Here is a 27317-nt window from a genome sequence, read left to right on the forward strand (position 1 = left end):
ACAGATACACAACCTTTTGCGATCTTTTTGTATATAATTATAGTCACCAACTAGTGTTTGTGGCCTATTGCAAGTAAAGAAAATCTCAATATTTACTAAATACAAATTGATGTTAATTCGATAGGGTTTTAATTCTTGTTGTCCATACACGGGACTAAATAAAATGTCACGCCACATACAATGTTCGTTCAAAATGAATAGATTTATTTAAAAATGAGTTAAGAACATTTGTTGTTATACGTGCTAGAATCGTCATCAATATATCGTTTTGGAAACAATTCGTCCTCCTACGTACAGAAAAACGATTGTGTAGGATATTGCTTAAAATACATTGCTAAAGTTGACTAGGTAAAAATTCCAGATGTTGTCAAAGTACCGATACAAAAGTGGATCCCGAGAGTCCTTGGACCGTCCATTGTGATTGTGCCCAGAAATCATATGAGAGCGGACCAGCGATTAACCACCGCCGCCTCCGCCGGATAGCTCATCCTCGTACTGTTTGCGGAAGCAGTCACCAACCGGAAAGAAGTCCCAGCTGCGCTGCTGGTACATATTCCACACATATGTCTCCTGGCCGGTGTACTCCGTGTCCGGCTTGTTAATCAAATGCATCAGGAAGAACATGTAGTTGGCCAGGTTGTGCTCCTTCTGGACGTGCGTGTCAAAGCCGTGCGGCACTATATCGAAGAAGTCTTTACCCATCCCGCATATGAAGCAGTTGGACTCCATGTTGTCCTTCACCGACTCCAGCTGGTCACGCAGCTCTCCAAAGGCGTCGATAATCAGACCCTGGATAATGGCCAGCAGGATAATAATGACGAAGAAGAAGAACGTTATGTCAAAGATGATGCGGTAGACCTCGTAGTCGTCTCCGTCCGGATCGCCGATCTCATCGCCAATGCCACCGCCCGCTCTCACACCCTTGTACAGGTGGAACACGAAACAGGTAAGCATGTCGTGGCACTTCTTGTCCACCTCCTCGTCCTCCTCCTGGATGTAGAACTTCCTGAAGAAGTTGAACGCAATCACTGTGTAGATATACACGATAATAGTCAGCAGCATCACAGTCAGGACCAGTTGCTTGCCGTTGTGGGTTACGGACTGCAGGATGGTGCGCAGCGTCTTGAATCCCACGGCAACATCAAGCAGATGGGCAGCAAAGAAGAAGTTGTTGAAGTTGCCCATAACCGAGAAGCTAAAGTACCACAGGGAGTAGAGAAAGGCGTTGTCTGTGAAGGTCACACCCGCTTTCCAAACCTGGTAGCGCCAGTCGATGGACATGATGTACTTGAAGATGCCTGTCTCCTCGCTCTCCTGTGCCGCAAAGGTACTTTTCTCCATGCCCAGTAAATTGGAGATCGAATCAAAGTCGTATGTCTCGCTGTACTTTTGACGAACCTTCTTTTTGACGAACTTGTCCCAGTAGTTCACCGGGAAACTCTTGGCCGAGATCACTAGTTTGTCCCAGTGCGACTTGAAGTCATCATCCTCCGGCTGCTCCGCAATGAACAATCCCTCGAACTCGAGACGGCGAGCAATTTCCTTCTCCCGCTTGAAGATGGCCAGCGGCACTTTGAGATGGTAGTAGGCAATCAGCATGGCCAAAGAGACTAGCGAGTGCAGACATGCCGCAATGCGCAGCACGTGCTCCATGTAAAAGAAGTCCTCGTCCACGTGCACCAGTTCCGGTATTTCGTCCTCAACTTCGCCATCGCCCGATCCTCCATCGCCTGATCCGCCAAATCCAGAGCCCGTAATGTCCGCACCTGCTCCCGAGCCAGAGCCCAGGATGAGCTCCTCTTCTCCGGAACTGTCCGACTCCTCGGTAAATGAGGTGACCTTGTAGAAGAGCAGCATAAAGTTGATACTAAAGGCCAGCACCAAAGCCACATACTTAAGGTTGTAGAAGTTCCTGGCCAGGAAGCTGACGGCCCGATGGGTGTATTGCGAGAAATCGATTTGGTGAACGGCGGGCGTTTCCTGCGGTGCCGAGGATGATTTCTTAGCTTCCGCCTCGATGGATGCCATGGCCGCCTCCTGTGCTTTTTGCGCCTCCTGTCGTTCCTGAGCCGCCTTCTTTGCGGCCTCTCCGCCCAGCAGATCCACAATAGATATGGGCTCCTGGTGCGGTTCACCCTCGACCAATTCGCCACTGGCGGCTGTGCCATCTTCAGGACTGGACTCTCCGCCCTCCTCCATCGACGAATTCGCTGGGGATTCGTGCACCACCACCTTGTACATGCCGTTATCCTCCTTGTTGATGTCCAGGCCAAAGGCTTGCACCGTTCCCGGAGGTTCCTCCAGCGGCAGCGGGGGCAGTGCTCTTCCAAACGTCTCCTCCTCCACCACCGGTTCCTCCTCCTGCTCCGGGGCAGGTCCTCGCATCAGGTTCAGCAGGATGCCGAAAATGTAACGTACCACACAGAAGTGCGCATATCCGGTGTAGTAAAAGATATAGAATATGATCTTGAAAAAGCCCACAATGAGTTCGGGGATGGATTTGGTCTGCATTACGCCGATCTGGTGCTTGATGTTCGCCGGACTAAGCATGTGCACCCCGAACTTGAGTCCTTCCTTGACGGCGGTAATGGTGCGCCGGATGGGATCTCGAGCTGCTCGCTCCTCCTCCTCCTCGCTCATGTAGGAACTATAGGCCGTATCCCGTTTCACATTGCCACCACCGTCATCGGTAGCCATTAGGCCCGAGGCATGGGTCATTTCAAAGATTGCATCCTCGCAGAAGTTTACAAAGGCCTCCAGTTTCTCCTTGTCACCACCCTCAGTAACGATGGAATAGAAGAAGGCACGCTTGGATTCGCGGATCTGCGGTTTTTCCCACTGCTCGATGTTTGAGTCCTTAATTTCGAAGTACACTCGCTCGATGCGCTTGGAGCTGCCCAGGATCTCGATGCGGCCCAGGAAGGGTTCGAAGTAGTTCAGCACCGAGCCGGCGGTCTCCAAAAAGCGCGCCAGGCGCGGTTCGTTTGGCATGTGTTCGCTGAGGTTGGTCAGCAGAACGGCCAGGTTGAAACCGATCTCCTTTGATGGTTCGTGGAAGTGCTCCACGAAGGCCCTGTAGTCGATCTTGCCCTCGTGGTTGCGCTCGCAACAGGCCAAAAGGAAATCCATTTCTTCCCTGTAAAATTCGGCATTATAATCTCTCTGGGAATAGGGGAAGTCTTTAAGTGTACTTACGGAGTGTAGTTCTTGGACTGCTCCATTTTTTCTCTAAAGTCTTTGGGTGTCACCCAACCCTCGTTTTTCATGTCAACCTCGTGGAAACTGGGCGATTCGATGAGATCAGCCAGTTTCAGGAACATGTCGAAGTACTTGAGAATCAGTTCCACGTTGCTGGCGGACTCCACCAGCGTGTCCACCATCTGTTTGCCAATGGTGCCTGGTGAAAAGGAGAATATCGTTAGTTTTTCAAAGTTGCCAACCAAATCCCCTTACCATTAACAACATTTCCTTCCAGCATAGACAGCATCATAGTGATCATGTCCTTTTGCAAATTCAGCAGCTCCTTGAGCAGATCCACCTGGCTGGAGTGCTTGGACAGCTTATCCTGCATGTGGGAGAACAGGAAGAGGAAGCCACCTACAGCATCCCACAACCTGGAGTGGGCCAATGCCTGCTGATTGAGGGTACAAGGACCCTGGATGACCTCAGTTAGAGTGTTAAACACTTGGCTTGCCACTTCGATGGCTTTAAAGAAATTGGCCTTGCCGGCGGGATCAATGATCTCCTTGCTCGAATAATGCCAGTAAAAGTCCATGATGGACTCCTGCAGACGCAGCAGGTAATCCACAGTGCAGATGACAACGTTTACGGTGGTGGTGTTGCCGGCTTGAGTCCTCAAATAGTTTTGCCATTCTGTAAAGGATTAGGTTGGGGATGCATTTTCTCAACACTTAGCAATCAACTCACCCAAATTGTGGCCCTCACAGGTGAGCTGGATGAACCGGAACAGCGCACAGGTGAACTCCGCGTCGTGCATGTTCTTCTCGCCAGCGGCACCCTCGGAACCTACACCAAGACCTGCACCCGCACTCGGAATATACTCTTTGTTCGTGTGGCAATTTTGGGTGGATTGGAACAACGATAGCGGGAATCACGTACACGGGATTTGTGGGTTGGTTGGTGGTAGTGGCATGCGAGGCATGGTGGTGTTGGGTGGTTGGGTAATCAGTTGGAAGGAAGTAGACACAAATCAATAAAGTAATCAAACTTAGAAGAATGCGAACCAAAGTTAACGGGAACGGCAACTGAAAGCTGGAGGACATTGGCGGGCGGGATCACGGGGCGAATGGACTTACCCTCTGCTTTGGTGTTGCGCTCGAAGGCGTCCAGGTCCAATACACTGCAGGAGTTCATCAGTCCGGCGATCGAGGTGAAAAAGCCGACGTCTTTTTTTTCCTTCAGGTGGTTGAGCATGCCCATTTGGATGTCGATGTTGCCGCCGCGCAAAATGGCGATGCCGAGATTGAGTGTCGTCATTACCATCTCCGAAGGTATACCTTTGGAGGCGGAAATGTGCAACAGCACCATTTCGGCAACGCCACGATTGGAGAGACGTGCCTGATGGAAGAGCAGTTTCTGCTTCTCCATCTCTTGTTCCTGTGAAGGGAATAACAATTGGTTATAACCTGGATAATTCAGGATAGGATATAGGGCTTTAAAGCTGCAAAAATAAAGCGGTATATTAGTGATCTCAGCTGATTGAATAGTTACCATTAATTGCCTCATCCGACACTGAGTCAGACATATCGGGTTTTGGGATATTAGCTGGTGTTAGTGGGTTTAAGTTAGTTGCGATCGACTTACATGGATGCTGGTGCCTTCGCCCTCTTCGCCTCCCTCACCGCCCTCCTCGTCGCCACCTTCCTCCTCCTCCTTGCCCGTGGACTTGGCCGCGATTTGGGCATAGGACATATACAGCAGATCCTCTTGGAGGGCTCCACTGCGCTCCGTCATGGCGCCCCGACAGAAGGTGGTAACCAGCTGGGTAAGCGGATCCGGCTTGCTGTCCGTCTCCTCACCCTCCTTCTTCGACTTCTCCGAGTCCTCAAACGTCTGAGTCAGATCCTCGACCATCACTTCTTGGCCCACGTTCTCCTCTTGGAGCCATTGCTCGTAGTAGGAGCGGGCAAAGATATTGCAGGCCCGATGTCTAGAAGGGATTGGGTATATCAGTTAGTTTTAAAACAGAAAAAATTTACTACAAAGTTTAATCAAACAGATTGGCATGCCTTCGGTTAATCAAATTAGTTATAAAAAAAAAAGACAGAAATAGGAACAGATGCTGATCCTCGGGTGGGATATTAAAGAAAATTAGGACACGATGAACCAATCGATGCGACTATGAGTACGAGTACCACCTGCTCATGCGATAAAGATGCTTGGCGCGTAAGCTTGAAATGACTGCCTGGCGACGCGCCACCGATATCTTTGAACTCCAGCGTTTGGTTCTGTTCTTGGAGCTGGCTGCCTAAAGGATTCGGATTCGAATTCGGATTTGCAAGTGGCAAGCAAGCGTGCGGCAAGTCCATAAAAATATACAATAATACAAATGGCGTTTAGAACACGGCGTTCACATTAGTGCATTAGCTATTAGTGGGGATTCAGTATCAAAAAATTAGGGATTAGATTGATGCCATTGATGATGAGAAGATGGGTATTAGGACAGATAAACTCATAGCACGCTAGTACTGTTAGTAAGTTCTCACAGAGCTAATCAATCGGAATTTGGTAATAACCTGGGTAGAGAATGTAGCGATGTCTGACGGAAGCATGCGATTACGGCACGCTTCCTTTGAATCGACACAACGCTCCTGTAGACATTCTTGCTCTGCTGTTGTGGATGGTCGATCTGTAAATGTTTCGTTCACGGGACGTTCAGCATTTCAGTCAAGAATTGTTGGGGTGGATGAAGAGTTGGCGATGTGGGTGCATGTCGATGTTGGTGTTGATCATGTTGTTGATGGTTCGAGAGGAAAAGAAAGATCGAGTGATTAACAGATTAAAGTTGAAAGATTATAGGTGTCGCAGAAAATTGTTCAATAGAGATGAGTTACTCGAACTGATGGCATCAGAGTTGTGCATATTGAAATTTTGACAGAGCTATATAGAGATTGGGATAAATCCGGCTGGACAGAGTTGAACCGGCACTTACCATGTGCAGCCCAAACAGAACCTTGGCCATGGCCACGATGCGGTCCACTGTCTCCGTGGTCTTGTCCTTGCCCTTCTCGTTGGAGTTCACATTGGCCTTCTCCAGCGCCTGTTCGTCCACCGGCTCCTCCGTCTTACCCAGTTTCGAGTAAAGGTAGTGCTGCCAGGACATCTCGTCGGAGGGATCCAACTTGTCGGGCAGAGTCAACTGGTTGCGGGCAAACTCGATCACATCGTACTCGGTCATCTTCTTCAAATACCGATCTTTGCAATGCTGCACCAGCTCCTGCTCTCGTCCTGCAAACAGATTCAATCCCACGGGCAGTAGTCGCTTGAGGCAAGCCACCATCAAACTGGCCTGCACCTCTTTATCCTTATCGCGTTTCTTGTCCCGGTTCTTCTTCTTCTTCTTGACCTTGCCACCAACGGCAGGAGCACCTTCGGAGATGGCCGACCTCCTCGTGGCCGTTGGCATGATCAGAGCCATATTATCGATCTCATTTGCAGAGATAAAGTTCTGCTCCTCTTTGAGGAAGTACTGGCTCTTGGACCAAATGTTAAAGATCTCCGCCACATGGTTGTACAATTCCTCGGCTTCCGGGATGTTGTCTTTCAGCCAGTGGTTGCGCTGAAGGTCCACATACTTGATCAGCAGCGGATAGAACGAGTAAATATCCCGCACCAGAAGATTCCAGTCCTCTTGCAGCTGCGTTTCGACCTGCGAAGTGTCGTCCGTGGCTGACTTGATGAACCCTCTCATGCTGTCTTCCTTGTGCAGCATGTTCTCCGTGCGCTTCTTCACCCGCTCCGCCAGCGGCAGGAACGGATCCTTGAGCAGCTCCTCCGACGTATTGATGATGATCTGCTGGGTGTAGGCGGCAATCCGGGTCATCCAGGGGGCATTATCGTTGCCGATATTCTTCTTGATCATCTTGAGCACGTTTCGCAGCAGCGGATTCATGTGGTCGGCGGTCACCATGGTCACGTGATTGCCACTGGTGGGACTCACATTATCAGGACCCTGGGACCACCAGAAGGGCAGGTAGGAGCAAAGCAGCGGCAGGATCACATCAATGATGTGCGGCGCATCGTTGTATGTCTTGTCCGACTCCACGAACTGGTCCACCTCGGCCAGAATTGTTTCCAGATTTGGCATACAGCTCTCCATCTTAACCATAATATCCTGCGCCTCCAGCGAGTGATCCGCAATGCGGTTGAGCAGCGAGTATTGGTTGTGTTTATTCAGATGTGGCTCCAAATATGCCACCGGGAAACAGGAGCTGTACGCGCCCAGACAGGATCCCAGAGCTGGTCTATGCCTCTCAATCTCCGTCTTTAGATACTTCCGATCATGCGTCAGTGTGCCATCTGTGCCCAAGTGATAAAGGGCAGCCAGAATCTTATAAGAAGCCACCTGAATCTCATCGAGAAGCAAATCGCTGCCGTAGTCGCAGGCTGCCAGGTGATCAAACATGGCTGTTAGAACGGGCAACACCACCTGGTTGACATAACCCAACGATGTGGACGTCTTTAGGTGGGTGCCTCTGAGGTGACTGTACTTGCCATCCTGCAAGTTTAGGATCGTGTTACCCAAGTCATCGGATGTCTGGTTAAAGAAGGTCAGCATGGAGGTGCGAATGAACTCGGGACAGTTCTTGGTCAGGGTGCGAGCATCGATGCCCTTGACCAATACCTGGAGGCACCGCACAGTAATGCGTACATCCGGTCCGAAGGCACTCAGCCGGTTGCGCAGCAAGGCGGCTAGTTTACAGAAGATCGAGGCCACCATTTCTTTCTCCTTCAGCGACGCTGCTCCAATATTATTCGTTGCTGTAGCAATGGCGATAAAGTAGTTGCGGTGCGTGGAGAAGTACTTTTCCATCAGCGGCAGCACCACCTTCGAAAAGAACTTAATGTCCCGGGTAGCCGTCTTGAAGGATGAGCGACGACTAAACGTGGTAGATGGCTTCAGCAGCTTCATGTTAATGGTGGCTCTGTCCAAATACTGGATGAGCTTCTCCAGCAGCGAATAGGAGAAACGCAGCTCAACGGCAGCCTGTGTGGCGCCACCTTCTTCAACGGCTCCCCCCTTTGATGGCCTAAAAATACGATGTATGTGTATTGAGGACATGCATAGTCTTTTGCCATTACTCACTTGTGTAGCTTGTACCCCTGATACTGCATGTACTTGAGGAACTCTTGCGAGCGCTCGCGATCCTTTTTCTTTTCCTTGTCGGTCAGGAGGTCGTACGGCACCAGTTGTGGGTGGATAACTCCACCGCAGCCGTTCAACTCCTCGTTCTTCTTCTTAGCCCAGATGTCGTGGGAGTTCTCCGCCAGACGCTCGGCCATGTTCTGCATCTCCCTGCTTAGGGTCAGGTTGCTCATGTCCACTGGGTGTGGATTGTAGTTGAACGGGCTGCCCTCGTTCTGGAATTCGTGCTATGGTGTTAGCGAGCGGCAGATTGGGGGCGTGGGCATAAAGACATAAAAGCCAATTCGGAAATAGATATATAATTTGGAAAGTTTGTTAGAGGGCGTTTTTAACAAGGTTAGCTAACTACTCTTGAGTGCTACATACAATCTGGGGCTTAGACTGCCGACGCGTCGATCCGCGATGATTGAGCGGCACCTCCACCTCGGAGTGCTCCACGGTCCAACCGATGGCTAGCAGACCCTTCAGGCACTCCCTCACCGGATCCCGGTAACGCTCGCGTTCCTATCAATAAAATTTAAGGGATGAGTTTATTTCCTATTCGAAAATATCCAGTTGTCCAGTATTATTTTCGATGTGAATCAAATTATCTGGTGAATTAATTTATAAACATTAATTAAAAATTATAAATTAACAGGTTCTGTTATGAATTAAAAGAAATTAATGAATTTTAAGTTTAGTGCCACGAAAATCGATTTTAAATTTTAAAATTAAATAAAACCGCATTATACAAACTAATACAATTATACAAACCCAAAAATGTTTACAATTGTTTTTAACAAATGTTTAATTAAATGTAGATTCATTACCAGAATTTTGTAATAAGATAATATTTAAATAAAATATTTTTTTATAAATATTATTTTATTCTGTGACACCAAATTAACCTAAAAAGTTGTTATCAAACATTCGCTGTTAGGAATGAATAACAAAAAATCATTGATTAGAAATGGTTTAACAAATTATAGGGATTAGTGAATGCTAAAAAATGAAAATAGAATAAATGGTTAGTGATGATAGATTAAAAATATATATATATTTTGCAAGCGACCAATTTACTGGTCTACGTACGTATTCACTGAGCATATTGTAAGGCTTCAAACGTGGATGTTTGCGATCATTATCGGATCGTATTTCGCCGTAGGTCCAGCTACCTTCCAAACGACGACTGGCCCAGGCATCATGGTAGTGCTCACTGAACTTCTGGACCAGCGAGTTGAGGTCGTTGTCCAGGTGCACGTTGTTGGTGTCGATGGGATTGGGCATGTACTGCGGCTGATCCGGGGCGCCCATTTGGCGGCCATAGTAATCCTCGTCCGTGTTCTTGGACAGACTGTAATCCGGGGGCAGGGCGCAGCCGATGGCGATCAGGCAGGGCAGTGCTTTACCGAAAAGTTCCGGGTCATAGTCCATATTGCTGAGCGAGTCAAAAATGTTCGAGAACAGCAGCATCGTCAGGCGCTTCTCCTCGTCCGATGAGGCTCCATATGAGCCCTGGCCTTGAGTTGAGCCGTAATATTTGGCGCAGCGATCGAAGTGTAGAGTAAGAAGCTATCGCAGGTGAAATTAAACGAGATTAGTTTTGGGAATACAATGGGTAGTCGCCTGGATGGTTATGTTATTATGTTATGTTATTCGTATTTAATAAATTAACACCCTTTAGTAATGTATTAACAAAATATTTCTTTACATTTTAAATTAGATAACAATTGGGTAAAAGCTTTGGTAAACATTCTTTAAAAAAATGTTATTCAATACAACATAAGTGATAAAGAAATTAGGTAAAAATATCCATAAACTCTTGGTTAAAAAACACAAAAATATAAGAAATACCTAAAAAAACAAAAATATAATCTTCAGAAATTAAATACACGTGCAGTATCAATTTGTAATTAAAGTTAGCTTAATGTAAGCAACAACAATAATTTCGCATTAATAATTAGTATTGATTACGCCTCATTGGCAAAATTAAAATAATTGATTAAGATCTTGACGTTGCATAAGAAAAATGAAGTTAAGTCTATAAAAATTTCATAAAGGAAATGGTTAAGAAAAACATTGAAAAAAATGTAGTTTTATATAAAAGATGAATATACAATATTTTATCAAAATTAAAAAAATAAAATGAACCATATTAAGACAAAAAACCCCAGATGCAAACCAAATCCAATGCTCACCCGGAGGGCCACGGTGGTGTACTCGGACAGCTTCGACACATCGACAGTCAACTTGCGCAGCAGCTTCAGCAGCATGGCAGGTTGCATTTGGGATGTGAGGGCCACCAGGAAGTCGGAGACGGCCTCGCGCTGCCCCTTGGTCAGCATACGGTTTTTGGACAGCCGGTAGACCGTGTGCAAAGTGGCGTCCAAGAGGCTCGCGTAGTTCTCGGCCTCGTTGTAGAACTTGGAGTGCTTAATGAGCAGCGGCAGGATCGAGTTGCCGATGTAGCGGTTCATGGCCAGGGCCATGTCGCTCTCGGATCCGTCGCTCTTGTCCAGGATGGTGGCGGTGCGCAGATCCGGGAGGAAGGCGTCCTCCAGCAGGCGGTAGAAGAGGTCCTGTGCCTCGATGCCGTAGACGCGCTCCAGGAAGAGCACGATGCTCTGCTTGTTGTTGGGCAGCAGGCCGGACGGCATGTCCGACTTGGGCTTCTCCTCGCCCGGCGCCGTCTGTGAGAGGGTGAATTTTAGGCTGAGAACCCCCTGCAAATCCTCCAGTGGCACCAGAGATCTCAGAATAGCTCTAGCCCTTAGGGACTCGTTCTTGCCCTGCTCTATGACCGAGGCGTCCGGGGCACAGCGGCCCAGCAGGTCCACCAGGGTGCAGTAGAAGTTGAGGATGGCGGCACCGGTGTCGATGTAGTCCTCGTCCTCCTCGCCCTCCGGCAGAGGATGCGTGAAGTTCAGTCCGGCAATGGTGCCTTCGGCCTCGTCCTGCATCTTGCAGCGGTCCGAGATGCGCTCCGACATGCGATTGGCCTCGACGATGGCGCGGAACAGACCTTCTCCTTCTCCTCTTAGAGCCGGTCCCAAGCATTCCGGACGACGGATAAGAAGTCGAATGACAAGGTTCGCATTCTCCTCGACGCTCTCGCCGTTGACCCAAACGCAATAGCGCAGGAAGTCTAGGTAGCGCTCGCCCTCCACGGGATCCCAGCCCAGATCCGGATAGCCCTTCTCCACGAGCTCCGAGTTGCTCTGCAGGCCGCACCTGGACAGGTAGACGGCGATCTTCTCCAGATAGTGTTCCCTCAGGGCCAGAGCCAATTCTGTGTTCTCCATCAGACTCGAGTAAGCCACGTCGAGGGGCGTGGATCCCCGCAGGCTGGGCCGTGCCAGCAGGATGTTGGCGTTGTCCAGCAGGAAGTCGAAGTGATCGAACATGGCCTTCTGATTCTGGCGCCCCGTGCGGCAGAAGTAGCAGAGGAATCGGCAGCAGGCCACCACCATCTCGTGCGAGGTGTCCTTCTCCTTGGAGGGGGCTCCTTCGGCCACCTCCGTTTGGGTGGGCGCATCGCTCTGCGCCTGCGCCCGCCGTCCCGAGCGTGTTCATCATTACGGCCATCACGTTCTCGTGGACGCGCAGGATGCGTATAAGGTCCGGGTGCTGGAAGAAGGTGGCATTGTTCACCAGTTTCCACAGGCGCTTGCGCATCAGCTCCTCCTCCTCCTGGCTCATCTGGACGGGCAGCAGAGCGCGTATCTGGCTGAGACCCACCCACATTTCGGCCACGTCATCACGGGCCCGCGTGTTGATCACGTAGGTCTTCTCCAGGGCACGGACCAGTTCGCCCACCGTGTCGTACTGGCGCAGCAGCAGGCTGAACATTTCGCGGACCAGCTTGGGATTCTCGATCTGCGACTCCTCGGCCCAGCTGACGATCTGCTTGATGAGCACTTTGCGGAACACCTCCTCGGGAGTCTTCTTCTCCGGCTCCTCCACCTCCTTGGGTCCCTCCTCCAGCTCCTTGACCGTGTTGATGAAATTGTAGATTTTCGTGATGGGTCCTGTCTTGACCTCCTCGATCGCTGCGCCCTCGACGCCGTCCGGCTCCATGAGAGCGTTGAGCGACACCTTCTGCATGAGGCAGTCGTGGAAGTCGCCCAGGCGGCTGCGCAACTCAAGGCCACAGGTGCAGTTGTCCTGGTCATCGGCCTCGAGGTTCTTGAAGCAGAGAATCTGGTTCATCTGCTCCCGCGGCGGACAGCGGAACTCTTTAGTCTTTTTGGCCGCAACAGCACTGGGCAGATCGGATTGCTTGATCTCGATATAACGTCGCAACTGATCGGTCTGCAGGTCGCCCACGAAGTCGTGCGAGAACGCGATGATGCTTTCTACGCGGTGGCGCAACTGGGTGTCGTACAGGTGGTGCAGCAGGTAGCACATCTGCAGCTTGGCGCCCTCGGCCATCTTCATCGTCAGCAAACCCTTACGGTGCTCATCCTTGCCCTCTGAAAGCGAGCATTAATGAATTAGAAAGGATCGACTTTCAGGGCTTGGAGGCCAAGGTCAGATGGTCAAATAAGGGCACAAAATTTCCAGCCAAATGTTTGCTTTTTCATTATCATTAAAAGTTAAACGTATCCACAATACATTATCTTTAAAAATAAGAAATATTTAGACAGCGGCAGATAATAAGTAAAATATGTCGAGTCTATGGTTTCTATATTTTGCTGAAAAAAAGCTTTTAAAGGTTTTTATGCAAAGCTGCTTATTCTTATGATTACCAAGGATAAGAATTTCCTAACCAAATGTTTTTAAGCTAAAGATGTTTAATGCATATGGATTTGTTTTTGTTATAAACTAGAGACCTGCACGAGTTGAGTTTAGAATCTGCTATGAACTAGAGTTAGTTCTCATTGTCTATTACTTTGAAATTATAGGTCAAGGAATCAAGAATTCATAGATCGAGTAGCTCACAATAACAAAATAAACAATTCAATCAAGCTCACGTAGATCGAACAAACAGTTTAGTGAAATATTTCAAGACTTTAATTTTTTAGTCCCACCTCGAATTCTTTAGCTGAAGTACAATAGTACAACAACATTCTATTGGCGAGAATAATTGCCAACAATAGCAAACCAAATATATCCCGATTTACTTTTATTAGATGGAGCTAATTGAATCGAACATTTTTACGAGCTGTTTTAATCAAAGGGCTCTTCAAGTATACTCGTGCAGGGCTCGAATACGAACTATAAGTCAATTATTTGTTTATAGAATAGATATGTGTATTCAAATTAAGATTCCCCATTTTATAAAATATAAAAAGGCAGCGATATTGTGTTTCACATTGTCCCAACATTGAAAAGACCAAAATTATACATAATATTAATGTCAAATAAATCTCATTTCATTATCATAATGAATTATCTATATAATCACAACATCAATTAGTTTTACACTATCTAACATTACCATGTTAAACCATCCGACCCAAGCTTAAGCCAGTCAATTACTCACCCCTCTCGAAGGCTGCATCCCAGGTCTCCGGGTCGATCATGACCAACAGCCGCTGCACATCTTCGTCGGTCAGGACGCCGACCAAGAGCAGGCGGTCTGTCAGCTTGATTAGAGGGCTACAAGGCAGAGGGGGATCGGGCTATCACTGTAGGACTATCTATGGACATTATGGGCTTAACAGCTACTTACAGGAAGAGGTTCTCGTTGGTCCAGCCGATAGGATCGCGGTTGTGGACCTGGTTGATTTCGACGGCATCCTTCAGCGCCTCCATTACAAACTGCCTGACTACTTCTAGGGGGAACTTCGGGGAGTACAATTGGTCGATGTCGGGGATCGGTTCGCTGGAAACACTTGGCATACTAGATGTTGCAATCACAGGGGGTCTGGACGGGTGTAGTTGTAGTTGTTGTGTCGGTGCAGGAGGTTCGATGGAACAGGTGTTGTGTTGGATCAGATGCAGGACCGGGAGATTCGAAACAGAATGAGGTGTGAACAAAATCGAACGAATAATCGCGGAATGCCATGTCCCCAGCCCGCGCAGTGATCGGGGAATCTGTGCATTGTGGGTAGAGCGAAAAGCGAGCAAATGGTTAACTCACGTGATCTCCGTCATCCGCAGCTGCGGACGCACTGACTCCGTCACCAAGGATCGCAGCGAGTGCTGCATCTCCTCCTCGGCGTACAGCTCCTTCAGTTCGGCCCCCAGCGGCGTGATGTACTCGTTCTTGCACACCTCCATCGTGGTGGCATGCGACTCCAGATGCAGGGCGATCAGCAGGTCGTAGAAGCCCTGCCGCAAGGGTCCGCTCATGTACTCCGACCGGATGGCGTAGAGCAGCTGCTTCTGGTCCACGTGCTGGCACAAGGCGTGGGCCGCTCTGTAATTAGATTGGTAGCAAAGAGCAGCGTAGAGCGTCAAGCTATGGGCATGGAACGACAACAGCTTGTCCATCTCGATGAGCTCCAAGATGTCTATACAGCGGTCCTCCTCGGGGATGTGCAGGGCCAGCATGGACACAGGATCTTCGCAGAGCATGGACCAGCCCCTCACGTCGGACAGCTTCAAGGCGTGCACCTGGAGCGAAGTGTTTGGAACCCGGGCCCACTGATGCGGGCGCAGGCACTGCACCTTTAGGCGCGGCGGGGACTGCGGATTAATGTGCTTGTCACTGGTGGGAAGAACCGCCGCCGAAAGGGGCAGGGTAGTGGGTGTGCGACCCAGCTCGATCTGCAGGATTTCCTTGCTGGTGGCCTCCACGAAAATGGCCGGGAAGAGCTTGGTGTCCGGCTCCATCATCCAGCGATGCGAGGTGTCCTTGCCCTCGCACGTGAAACGGATAATGCCAGTGGCCGTATCCACGAAGCAGCCAACAAACATGCCCTGTGAGGCTCCCTTCCCGGAGGCATCCTGGGTCACCTCGTTGAAGAGCTCGTCCGCCCGCACCACGTAGCAACTCTGGCGGTCGATCCGCTCGATGGCCATCTCGTAGTCGTCCTCGATGTAGACCGATCCACGGCGCACCTTGTTCTTGTTGAACTCTCGGCTGTGTAGGTGGTACTGCGTGGTCACCCAACCAACGTACACGTGCGTGGGATCCTGGCCGGGAAAGATCCTTACTCCGTAGAAGTACTCGTTGATTAGCTTGAGGCACTCGGCGTCGAACATCTCGTCGCCGGAAGTTTCCACCGGCTGTTGGCCCAGATTTGAGGAACTCAACTGCTTGGGTCCCTGGGCTACGGGGCTGGGCGGGATTTCGGCCTGCGAAAGTTATTATATTTATTACATTGCTAATTTTTTATTTTAAGGTAACAAAAACCTACATTATTCAGCCGCAGGGTGGGAGCCCGCGTGGTCATTTGCTGGTTGACCACGTTACGGCCATGGGCCACCGTATTACGACGCTCCAGGGAAGTGTCTGCTGTGCGTGCACCCATCTTCTCGCGGCTCTGGTCGCGTGACTTCTTTGAGAAGAACTTAAAGGGACTGCGGCCACGCTTCTTCTTGTCGTCCAGCTCGTCGCCCAGGCCGTTCATGTCTAGAACGGACGTGGAACGCTGCATCTCGTCCAGGGCAGCCGACATGTCAGTCTCGAAGGTGATGTTGCGGGTTAGCGATCCCTTGCGCGGCGGACGATGTGGTCCGCGCATCATGTGATCCGCCTCGGCATCGGCATTCTCATCGAAATTCCGGGTCAGACCCTTGATGTCGTTCATGTTAAAGCCGCCCTTGAGCATGTGGTCCATGTGGGCGGCCTGGGTCTGCACCTGCATCTGGGCAGCGGCCTCCGCCTCGCGCATCAGCCGATACTGCCGGTTCTTGATCTCGTCCCAGCGCCGAGCCTTCTCCTGCTCGCTGATGAACTCACCCATGCAGGTGACGGGCAGAGAGAGTCGTAGGAACTCCCAGTTAGCCTTCTCCATGGTCTCGAAGGTGTTGTGCGAGATCTTCAGGTGCGGTGGTGTGTCGGCTCCTCCGGGAATCCGCGTCACATCAATGCGGCAGTCGGGCATCTCCTCTGTGTTCTCGAAAATGGGCTGATCCTTGGTGTACCAGTGGGTCACCGGTCGACGCATGTTTCTAAAGACCAAAACCATTATGAGGATGACAAAAAAGTAAATAACTATTATACTCACACGCAGAAGGGCTCATAGCCCTCTTGCAGGCCGCAGGTGGTAAAGAACTTGAGGGAGTCAACGTCCTGGCCATAGATGAGGCGCGCCTTCTGGCCCACTCCCAGGGTGCAGGCGGGCACGAAGCCCACCCCCTCGGCGGTGACATCGGCAAAGGTCGTCTCGCCCCCCAGGGCGTCCATCAGGAGCTCTCCGTTCAACGAGAAGCCTGCACGACGATTGATTACAGTTAATGGGGTCGGGGCTTGGGGGTGACTGGGCATTTGCTAATGACGAGTATATTGAAACCAAGAACCAAGCAGCTTCTCAATGAATTCCGAACGGGACTGGGCCTCAGAACCTTATCCGTATCCGATTTGTTTCATTCGTCCGGAATCCATTAAGCAATTTAAATTCCTCTAGGAAATGCGTGCGTATTAATTGGCTGTTGAGTTCGCCTTGCAGCATACTTGCATTATGTTGTTATTATGACTGGACTATAGTAGTGTTTAACTGGTTGGGTTTCGATTTAAAGCTAGGATTATAAAGTCAAGCAAGCTATTAAGTACGGTGTGTTAGCTCTCATGCTAAATATTGTACAATTGGATTGAATTGATATTGGATAAGTACGTGTCGTTAGTAATTACAGGCAGTTACGAGAGAGTAAAAAGCTTTGGGATGAGCTGATGTGTCACCTGCTCCTCAGGCACCCATGTTGCTAATCAGGCGTCACGCTCCTTGTTAGTCGTCAAGGTGTTCAAAGTAACAATAGTTGGACATTAGAGCATGGGAGTTGGATAAATTGGTTTGAAAGTGAGAATCTACGAGAAGCTGGCATTGATGAACTTATGTGTTGGTCGGACGATTCTATGAGTGGGCTCGGTTCGATGTCCGTCGGGTCTGAAATGGCTGATCTACTTGTTTTGATTGGCCGGGTTTCATAGTTCAAATCCGATCAAAGTTATACAAGTTGAAATTGACAATAAATCACTTTTAATAGTTATAAAAATTAATCTATTCGATTTAATGGTTTTTAGTTTTAAAATTTCGGTATAGTTAAAACTAAACCACTTTAAAAGTCAAAATATCTAAATATTCAACTGAAGCTTCAAATTTAGAGTTTGAAAAGTTTTAGTTTTCTTTTTTAAGGAAGAATTAAATATGAAAATGGTGCAGATTTTATAAAAACATTGTGGAATTTTATACCAAAACTAAATACTTCTGATCTTGAAATTAAAGTAAAGAGTTGTCAATTTCAAGTCTCTACATTTAATCCAAAGTAAACTATGCACCAACCAGTATTTGGGAGTTTGCTTTTGCAGGGTTTCTATAGATTGGTGAATGCGAGAGTACCGCATGTCCTTTATATCACCGGACCTGCGGCATTCGGCTCTCCGGTGGCTCGATTGGTTCACATTTAGTAGATATCAAAAGCACGGAGGTTGACATTCCTTGAGGGGGTGCTTGGAGGATTTTACAATACAACAAGGAGACGAGCAGTTCTTACTAATTGTATGGTCGGCCAGGTCTAGAAAGACGCCGACAATGTCGCCGGGTCCGCACTGTTTACCGAAGGATTCACTGACGCCACCATAGACTTTCTCTTCCTAAAAAGTTTAATTGCAATTGGACAAAATTTAATCACGATTCGATCGATCAGTAGCGCCCTACTCGAATGTTATGTGATTCTTTTCACTGTTTGTAGCTTGTTAATGATCGGATATGAGAGAGTGTCGCTAAATTAACAAATTAAAAGAAAACGAAATCTTCGATTAAGTTTAAAAGTTGAGTTAAACAAAATGCGTTCGATCAAAATAAATAAAATCAACGTTGATGCACGCTGCTAGGGCGTCTAGGTCCTTACTGATCGTTAGCTCCTTGACATCGATGAAACAACCAATGACATCGCCAGCCTCATACCGCACCCCGAAGTGCTCGATGGATCCGGCGTGCATTTTGGTCACCTATAATCACGGGGTTGTGGGTTTGGTTTGAGTCGATCTTGCATTAAGGCTGACGCCACAGTCCCTTTTTAGCCCTCCCTAGCCTACATCGAATGGATGACCCTTCGGCATGGACCCCTCCCCATCATATACTCACATTGTGCCCATCAAAGGCCCAGCTGGTGTCCTCGCTTCCCAACATGGCTCCCGGATAGCAATCGGCCCGGGCCCAGCCCACTCGCATGGGTCCGGCCGTAAGAACCTCGAACTCGAAGTACCACTTGCCCGAAGTCACGGCATAGTTACGCTCCACCCTGTACGTCCGGAATCCGGCGAACTTCAGGCGTTGTGCTTCGGCCAGGAGTGCTTCCGTTCCCTCTCCCGTTGGGGGATCCAGTACGTATCCGTAGACCAGGAGGGTTCGCACCGTCTCTGAGGCCGTGTCCCTGTTCGCCTTTTTGATGGCCTCGTCCACCTTGGCATAGGGCACCAAGTGGGGGCTCCGGTGGTTTTCGCTATCCTCATTTAGGCCATAAGTCCAACCCTGCTGGATCCGCTCCCGTGCCCACAGGTTGTGAGTATTCTCGGCCAGCTGATCCACTAGCTCCTCCAACTTTGGGGTCAGTGTCACGGCGCTCAGGTCAAGAGGAGCCGGCTTGTAGCCATTGCCCTGCATGAATATCTCGTTGGGCAGGCGTACTGGGCGAATGCGCGCTGGGGGCTTGTCCATGGTTATGTAATAGCCCAGTGAAATGATTGTCCTGCGGAATGAAAAGGCTTAGTATTGGTTATTTAATTAAATAAAAAGTCCTCTTACTTGAGCGTTTGGACAGCCAGTTGATTGTCATATCGCTTCTCCGCCGCTGGCAGCTTCTCGAAATGGGTGAGGCAGGGATGGATGCGATGGTAGTCGTCGCGGTGCTCGCCCCACGACCAGCCCGCTTCGATTTTGTTTAGAGCCCACATCTCGTGTATGTTCTCAGCCAGCTTTTCCTTAATTTGGTCGACAGAACTCGGTAGTGTTACGCCCGTCGTATCCACGGGCTTTGGAACAAATGCATTGTCGTCTTCGATGAGCCACGGTCCGGCCAAAACATTCTTGCTGAGATTACCGAAGTAGAAGCAGGGATCCAGGCTGAGGATCTGCTGAGGCATGAGGCACTGCACCAGGGCAGAGAAGCCCATGGGCGGGGCGAATTTCAGTCGGCCGTGATCTCCTCCGAATAGAAAGCGACAGCTCAGTTTCGAGGAGCAACTCATCACGGGGAAAAACATTCCATCTAGGTTAAAGTCCCGGAAGCTACCTCGCACTTTTACTCCGTTAAAGGTGAACGTAATTATAGGCACAGAAAGATCGATGGCCACTCCAATTACGTCGCCCTTACGGATAAAGGGCTCCTCGGGCAGGGCATCCACCACTGGGGTCTTGCGACCTCCCGTCCAAAAATAGGCTCCGTCAAAGCCAAAGGAATACAGATCGTCGCCCACTCCGTTTCCGCCCCACTTCTTTCCGCCACCCGGATACGGGACATATCCAGAGGTATTGGCCCAGCCGATGCGCAGATGTGGCATCATGTGCGTCGTCTGCTCGATGTGGTCCATGGTCACCTCAAAATACCACTTCTGGTACATAGACGAGCCGTCCACGCGGCCCACGAAGATGTTCGGTCGGATGCTGGCCACGTGGTCAACAAGGAGCGTCTGCAGCAGCAAATTCTTGCCCGGAAGCAGGAAATCGCAGATGTTGTTCTGGGAGGAGCGCACTGCCACTCCATTACCCACGCACAGAGAACAGAGAACGTCCAGGACTTTCGGGTCACGTCCGTGCTTCTCCAGCAGCGAGATGATAACCTTGATGTGTTCATCACGCATCATATTAAGCGCCTCAGGCGAATCGATCAGCACGCAGTGAAGCACATCTAGCATGCCGGAACCCTCGCTGGAGGCCTGGGATCCCAGACGGGAGAACAGCCAGTTGAGTCGGTTGCTGTTCGCGAACTGAGCGCAGTTCGTGTGGTTTCCTTTGATGATGGCAGCCAGCAATTGGTACAGGTAGGTCGAGATGAGATCCCAGCTCTGGCCGGTCTCGTCACCGGCTAAGAAGCTGGCGAGGAAGCCCTGCGAGGTGATTATGTTGATCTTGTCGATGGCTTCCAGGATTAGGTTAAGCACGCCCTCCTCTTGGAACAAATCCTGTCGGTTGCGTAGCGCACGGAAGCGGTTCTGTTTTTCCTCGTGTTCTGCGGATTAGAAGGGGATTTTAAAGTATCTGAAAATTATTGGCTTTGCTGATCAGCTATACCCATATCATCTTCTGGCTGCGAGAAGTAGTTGATCAAATCCTCCAGGCACATGACCATCTCGTTGAGGTTGACCTTTTGGAAGAAAATGGAGTGTCGGCGATTGGACTGCAGTGTTTCCAATGCCCTGAAAGAAAATTGGGATAGAAAAAGCTCTCCAAAATGACTTCTAGGCTACCTACGTGATAAACTGTGTGAAAAGGCTGCTGCACTTGCGGATAACGCGCGCCGTCTTGGACTCCTCCTCCTGGGAGCGCGAGAAGTCCAGGCAATCGTCCATTTTGCCCTCTTCATGCAGGATGGCCTGCTTCTCCTCCACCTTGCCCACGCCCTTCTTCTTCGTCTCGTAGCTCTTGTAGCTGAGCCACAAGCTCGTCTCGCAGTGCTGGACGATGACGGTGGTGTCGCCGTACTTGATGATCGGCGAACCAATTACTTCCAGGTCCTTGTCCTCGAGTACCTTTTTTTCGTCGTCCTTTTCCTGCCGCAGGCAGAAAGTCGTCGTGGCAATCGAAGCCTCCTCCTTCTTCACCAGAATCAGTTCGTTGCTGTCGTTGACGCCCAAGTAGCGTCCAGTTGTTATGTGGCGGATGCGCATCGGATGGTACCAGTTGATGAAGCCACCAGTCCACTTGGTGCGTGCGAGTTCCAGTCGCCACAGTGATCGTGCCTGGGCCATGACCACACCACCTTCGTAAATAACAATACTGTAAGGGGATTGGAATGGGGTTTGAGTTGATTGAAAGAAGGATTCCATATTGATTCGCTCACTTTTGGCCCGCCTCACGACCCCAGGTGCTGGGTATGGTCAGGCACTCGTCGCCGCCGTGGAAGAAGCGCAGCACATCGCCTCCAAAGACGTAGCCCACGTACTTCATCCTCGAGATTCCCGTGCCGTAGGGCTGCACGGACCAGTGGGTCACATGAAAGCTGGCGTTCACAATCGACTGCTCGTTCTCCTTGGTGGTATGCAAATATCGCTCGGTGGCCACCGACACCAGGATCAGGTCGTCTCCGACGCGCACCTTCTCGCCCTCAGATCGCTGCTTGCTAGCCGGATGAACCGTCCACCAGCAGGCCTCCCCCTGGCTGTGCTCCTGCAGACCCACGTCGAATGAGAGCTTGTCGTTCGACGAGGAGGTGGACAAGCAGGCCAAGTACTGGAAGTAATCAGGTGTATTAGATTGTCAAAGCTTAACTAATCAAAACAATCAAACACTCACCATATCACTGTTGTGATGACGGAGCAAAATGGCATTGCCATAGAGCAATGTCCTATGTCCCGATCCGGTGCCTTTGCCCTAGGAATTGTCGGAAAGCCATTAAACATTGTTAGCCCTATCTGCAGGCAGCTAGAGCTCTAGGGTTTGGTCAGTCTACAATCTACTAACTATGGCATAACAGTGGGAAAAGTATTTACGGAGTTAGGATGCAAAATGTTTATGGTTGCTGATGGTTAGATCTATAGAGTACCTCCAAACAGAGAAATCAAATCATAGCCATACAATTATTAAAAAGTAATTATTTAAAAGTATTGATATTAAACTTCAGTCTGCAGTTTTGTTTTATTTTGTAAAATTATGGGAATTAATTTAAATAAGATACGGCTTTGATTTCTTCTCTAAATCAAGAAGGGAAACGGAAATCCTTTAATCCCTGGTTAAGTGTACTCAATTTTAATCACAGCTGAGTTAGGAGCTTTTAGGAACCAGTCCGTAGACCTGGTTTACCGCAATTCGAATCTCTGTTGGGGCTAACTGAGCTAAAAGCTTCTTTTTAGGGAATCAATCCCGCAGAGATGTGATACAGAAAGCAATAGCAGAGCGAGAAAGAACGAGCGCTACTTTACACATACAGATTTAACAGATAGATAGTAAGAGAGAAAGAAGAGAAGCGCGATACGAGTAAAGAAGAAGAATTGAACTTTATACTTACAAGTCGACTATCCTGTTTTGTGGGTATTTAGAACAATTTTGAAAAATAACGAAAAATTTATTGGTTACAAATGTGTAGAAGAGAAGTGAAAAGGGAAGAGCAGAGAATATGGCATGCAGATACCTAATTATCAGGGAATCTATAAATCATAATGTTCATGGGACTTCAAAGCGACATGGATCACAATCACAACATAAAAGGGGCGGGACAGATTACGGAACAGTATGAATGCTCGGGATTCCCTTGGTTCGAAAAGTGAGAGATATTGATCCGTGATGTCCGGATTCTAGTGGCTTTACTTACAGTCTCGGATCCCGCCGCAGTCACCAGCTCCTGCAAAGCTCGCACGGACAGCGCCTGCTCGATGACGAAGACGCACTGCGAAAGATCCGGCGGTACATTCTTGTCGGCAATGTTCTCGAGGAAGCAGTGCCGGTTTCCAAATCCCTCGGCGGCCAAGCAGACTCGCTCCCCCGTCGCCGTGCAGGAGAGCGTGACCATGTCCTCCTACAATAGCGCACGGATAGTACGAAGTTAGATAAGGGTCAATATGGTCTTATTTCATTAAAAAGGGTCTTGAAAAGAATACATGCATCAAAATACAACGTTAATATAGGGTATAGTTTATTGTACTCTATTTATTGTCATTTATAATTTAATTTCTTTCATATTTATAGCATTATTTGGTAAAAAAAAAAATTGCACCCTATAATATATACTCCCTTTGTTTAGTACATTTTTTGATGGTATTACAATACCAAATTATAAAGTTCTTAAGGAACCATTGGATCTTTGGACAATAGATCTCTTATTTTGGATTAAGCCCAATTTCGCAGTCTTTTTTTTACAGTTTTTCAAAGATCTTTCTTTTGAGTTAAAATCCTTAAACTTTGCATCAAGTGTAAGCGATGAGTTAAGGAATGAGCAAGAATTTGGGCAACAATTAAGTCGTTAAGAGGCCCAAAGTTGTGCTGCAATTTTAATGAGACTTTGGCTACAATTCCGACCGGCAAGCCACCGCAATACCAATTGGCATTTGCCGACACATTCGACTCCCCAGTACCATCGGCTCTTCGGGCGAAGAGCATCAAGCACACGCAAATTGAGGGAATTGTTACAAGGTACTAAATGTGCAAATGAATGGCCGTTGGATGGATGGTGGAGGGTGGTGTATTGTTGTCCACAGCCACTCCCACCTGCCTCCTCCTCCTCACACACACCCCTTTCAGTGGGCAGTGCGATGTGATTTTCGGCCGGTGATGTTGTGTGTAGTCAAAGTTAAATGAACGGTAATGGATTTCGAATCGAGCAATTTGCATAATTTAAATGCGAATGAAGTGCCGAATCCTGACGCAGCAGCATCATTGTCTCTGGTCTGGACCCATCTATTTAAAATTTAAACCGACCACATCCCGGTTTTTGGTATCCAAAAACTGCACTGCTCAATGACTCAATTTGCATTTGACTTCATTTCGATAAATGTTTTTGCAAACTTGCACTTTTCGGGTCGCTCGCTTGTGAACTGAAAAGTTTTCAGGGAGACATTATAGACGGGAGCAAATAAGCGTAATTTGACATCACTTCAAGGGCGGCAAAGGGACTTCCCCTGGGACCTAGAGTCCTGTGCTTCCGTTGGGTCTTCGATATTTATTGAATTTCTGTTGCGGTGACTGGGAAACGGGCCTGCGGGGCTTGCAAAGTGATACAGGGATACTGGGATGCCCGTGTGGGTGCGATGGGTAAACTCAACTTTTGCCCTCAAACGTATTTATTTATTGCGGCAAGGTGTCGTTGACGCTGACCTCGCTGACCCCCAGAGGGGTTGGGGCCCTTTGGGTGGGGAGGTGTGGCTCGTGGGCGTGAGCAAAAGGAAGCAACACTATTTACTTATACCCCATAATGGCTGTCATTTGGCGCACCAGCTGTGGGCATTGATATATGGCGGCATTTGTCAGCTGACGATGTGTTCATCGAGGAGTCCCTGCTCTTTCCCTCCCCCACCAGCTGGCTATGTAAAGTGGAATCAGACGAAAAGCTAAAACCCCTGGTGGCCGTGATTGAATTTGTGACTTGGGCTTTGTATTTATTGTGTGCCATAAACAAAAGTTAGCAGCGCCTATAAATATGCATTACATATACAGCGGGAAACGAAGCAGGACATCTTTTATGGATTGCCTGATATTTTATGACACCAATTGTGAAAAATCCCCATAGATTTTATTGAGTGGACGTAATTGATTTTAGATGATCTGAAGTTGTCTCTGGACGCAGGGTACACTCTTAATAAAAGTTCAATTTTTAATTGTTTTGATAAAAAATATATTCATACAAGGGCCTAATAGCGGTTTTAATAAATCATTTCCAGACATATTTTCTGAATAGACTCTACTTTTTTTAATAAAAGTAATTAAAAACAAAATAAAACAGCTGAGTATAAATTATTTAAGACCTAAGTACAATTTTTAAACTTAAGATAAACAGTTTCAATAGATCAGAAAACGAAAATATAGTTCCTATTGTCAATAATAACAATTTCCTAAAAGTTGGGGATATTTTTTGTTTTGAGTGCGAGGGCTATGAATAACCGGTGTACTTACCGTTCTCAGGAATGAAACATCATCCTGCTCGGAGCCTCCCTCCGCCTCAGCCATTTCGTTTGGTTAACGCAACGACCGCAGCGCCTCCAAATCAGAATTTATATCGTAGCGGCGTTTGAATTTCAATTGTTCTGGGATTTCCCTCGGTCACCCGAATCGGTTTATTTTCCTTCGAAAGATTGGGAATATGTTTACGGTTAGAATTGGATTGTTTACACTCGTCACGGATGGGAATGATTCTCGGCGAGGGTTTCTTAATGGGCGGACAGAATTTGAGTGGCACGAACTTTTGTTTATATTTTGGGAATCCACCTTTCGCTTGCTCTTAACCGACACAAACACAGACACCCACACACGGACCAACGGAGAGTGGCAGAGAACTTTTTCATACTCTCTTTCTCTCGCTCGGTCTTTTGTTTTGCTTTCACTGTGCGAACAGCTGATTCACTCGGTTCTGCGGTTATTTTCGTATTTGCTCTGCTCGCCGCATTTTTTGAGTCACTTGCCAATTTCGCCGTAACATTTCTCTTGCTTTTTTACACTTGTAATTTTTGAGGAATTTATGTAGACATGTGGCTTGTTTGTATGTTACTACCAGGCAAAAGGCCAAATAAATTAAACGAGTGGCCGAATTGAAGTTTTCAAAGTAATATTAGTTGAACATTTAAGGGCATACCCTAACTATTTAGCATTTAACATATCGCTTAACCAATACTTCGAAAAAAATTTAGCATCATTTATAACTCCTTATCATATTATACCACTCTTAAAATAATACTAATAATAATAGCTAAAAATGAATTTTATGTGTTCTTACCCTACATGAAAAATAGTAAATTTATATATAAACTGGTTTAAAGTTTAAATATCCAATTAATAAAAAGTTCTTTAAGATCAACCTAAAAACGCATTTAAATTTCCGATATAGATATACAGTATACATATTCCTTTTGATCAAACATTTTAACTGATTCTTGTTTAATGTTTTATTTAATTCAATGAAAAAAAATACTATTCTCGTTGTAATAAGATGATCCTTAAAACATTCTATAAAATAAAACTAGATTAACTAGTATTTTTGTATGTACAGAAACTCGAATAAGTGTACCTGTCCTTGCAAAATATGTTTATCAACATCTTTTGAGAAGAGGATACAAAAGCAGAAACATGAGTTTTTATACCCTTGCAGAGGGTATTATAATTTTTGTCAAAAGTGTGCAACGCATTGAAGGAGACATCTCCGACCCTATAAAGTATATATATTCTTGATCAGGATCACCTCCTGAGTTGATATAAGCATGTCCGTCTGTCCGTCTGTCTATTTCTACGCGAACTAGTCTCTCAGTTTTAAAGATATCGAATTGAAACTTTGCACACACCCTTCTTTCCTTTGCACGCAGTATATAAATCGGAACGGGATCGGCCGACTATATCCTATAGCTGTCATATAACGGATTGATCGGAAATGCCATAACTTTGGTGTTTGTAAAGTTGGGAAGTTGGGATTTTCTATGGGTATTAGTTTTGGCCAATCAATCCGACCTACCAAATAATAATTCATAAGGATCGGCCGACTATATCCTTTAGCTGCCATATAACTGAACGATTGGAAATGCCATAACTTTGGTGTTTTTAAGGTTAGGAAGTTGGGATTTTTATGAGTGTTAAGAATGCATCATATGAATAATTTTGGAGAATATAATTTACAGAATATTCTGCAAGGGTATTTCAACTTGAGCTCCGCCCGAAGTTAGCTTTCCTTTCTTGTTTATAAGTGAATTTCACATAAAGCTGAATATTACTGATGGTTTGAGAGTATTCTATTATGCAGTGTAAACAAGATAATAAAGAAAACATTTTTTAACTAGTACTCATAAATCTCAAAATCGTACACCTCGCAAAATGCTTATGTTAAAGAAAACAAATTAAGACCATAATTGCTCAATAGTTCTAACAAACAACCAAAACGGAGTCGTGTTAAACGTGTATTCCTAGATTTCACGGGCAATCAAGTTAATAAAGTGTTTTTAATTCGGCTAATCAAATGTATCCCTAATTTCCGCTTTCTAGCGTGGTGATTT

General features: G+C 47.6%; 1 protein-coding gene across 1 annotated transcript; it reads right to left on the reverse strand.

Annotated features, from left to right (window-relative positions):
• Positions 1 to 183: 183 nt before the first annotated feature.
• Positions 184 to 25405, reverse strand: LOC108049608 (ryanodine receptor). Its single transcript, XM_017130839.2, is given in 28 exon segments — positions 184 to 3136; positions 3196 to 3397; positions 3454 to 3873; positions 3928 to 4038; positions 4317 to 4617; positions 4825 to 5170; positions 5379 to 5488; positions 6173 to 8270; positions 8327 to 8613; positions 8753 to 8890; positions 9458 to 9937; positions 10564 to 11925; positions 11927 to 12837; positions 13851 to 13966; positions 14040 to 14234; positions 14451 to 15610; positions 15673 to 16429; positions 16486 to 16690; positions 18326 to 18425; positions 18562 to 19165; positions 19222 to 20644; positions 20707 to 20831; positions 20887 to 21411; positions 21476 to 21864; positions 21928 to 22005; positions 22640 to 22651; positions 22943 to 23146; positions 25237 to 25405. Coding segments are annotated over 28 exon segments (15393 nt in total). The 5' UTR covers positions 25291 to 25405; the 3' UTR covers positions 184 to 456.
• Between the last annotated feature and the right edge of the window lie 1912 nt (positions 25406 to 27317).

This window comes from Drosophila rhopaloa, unplaced genomic scaffold (assembly GCF_018152115.1).
Source record: "Drosophila rhopaloa isolate 14029-0021.01 unplaced genomic scaffold, ASM1815211v1 contig_69, whole genome shotgun sequence".
Classification (NCBI taxonomy): Eukaryota; Metazoa; Arthropoda; class Insecta; order Diptera; family Drosophilidae; genus Drosophila; species Drosophila rhopaloa.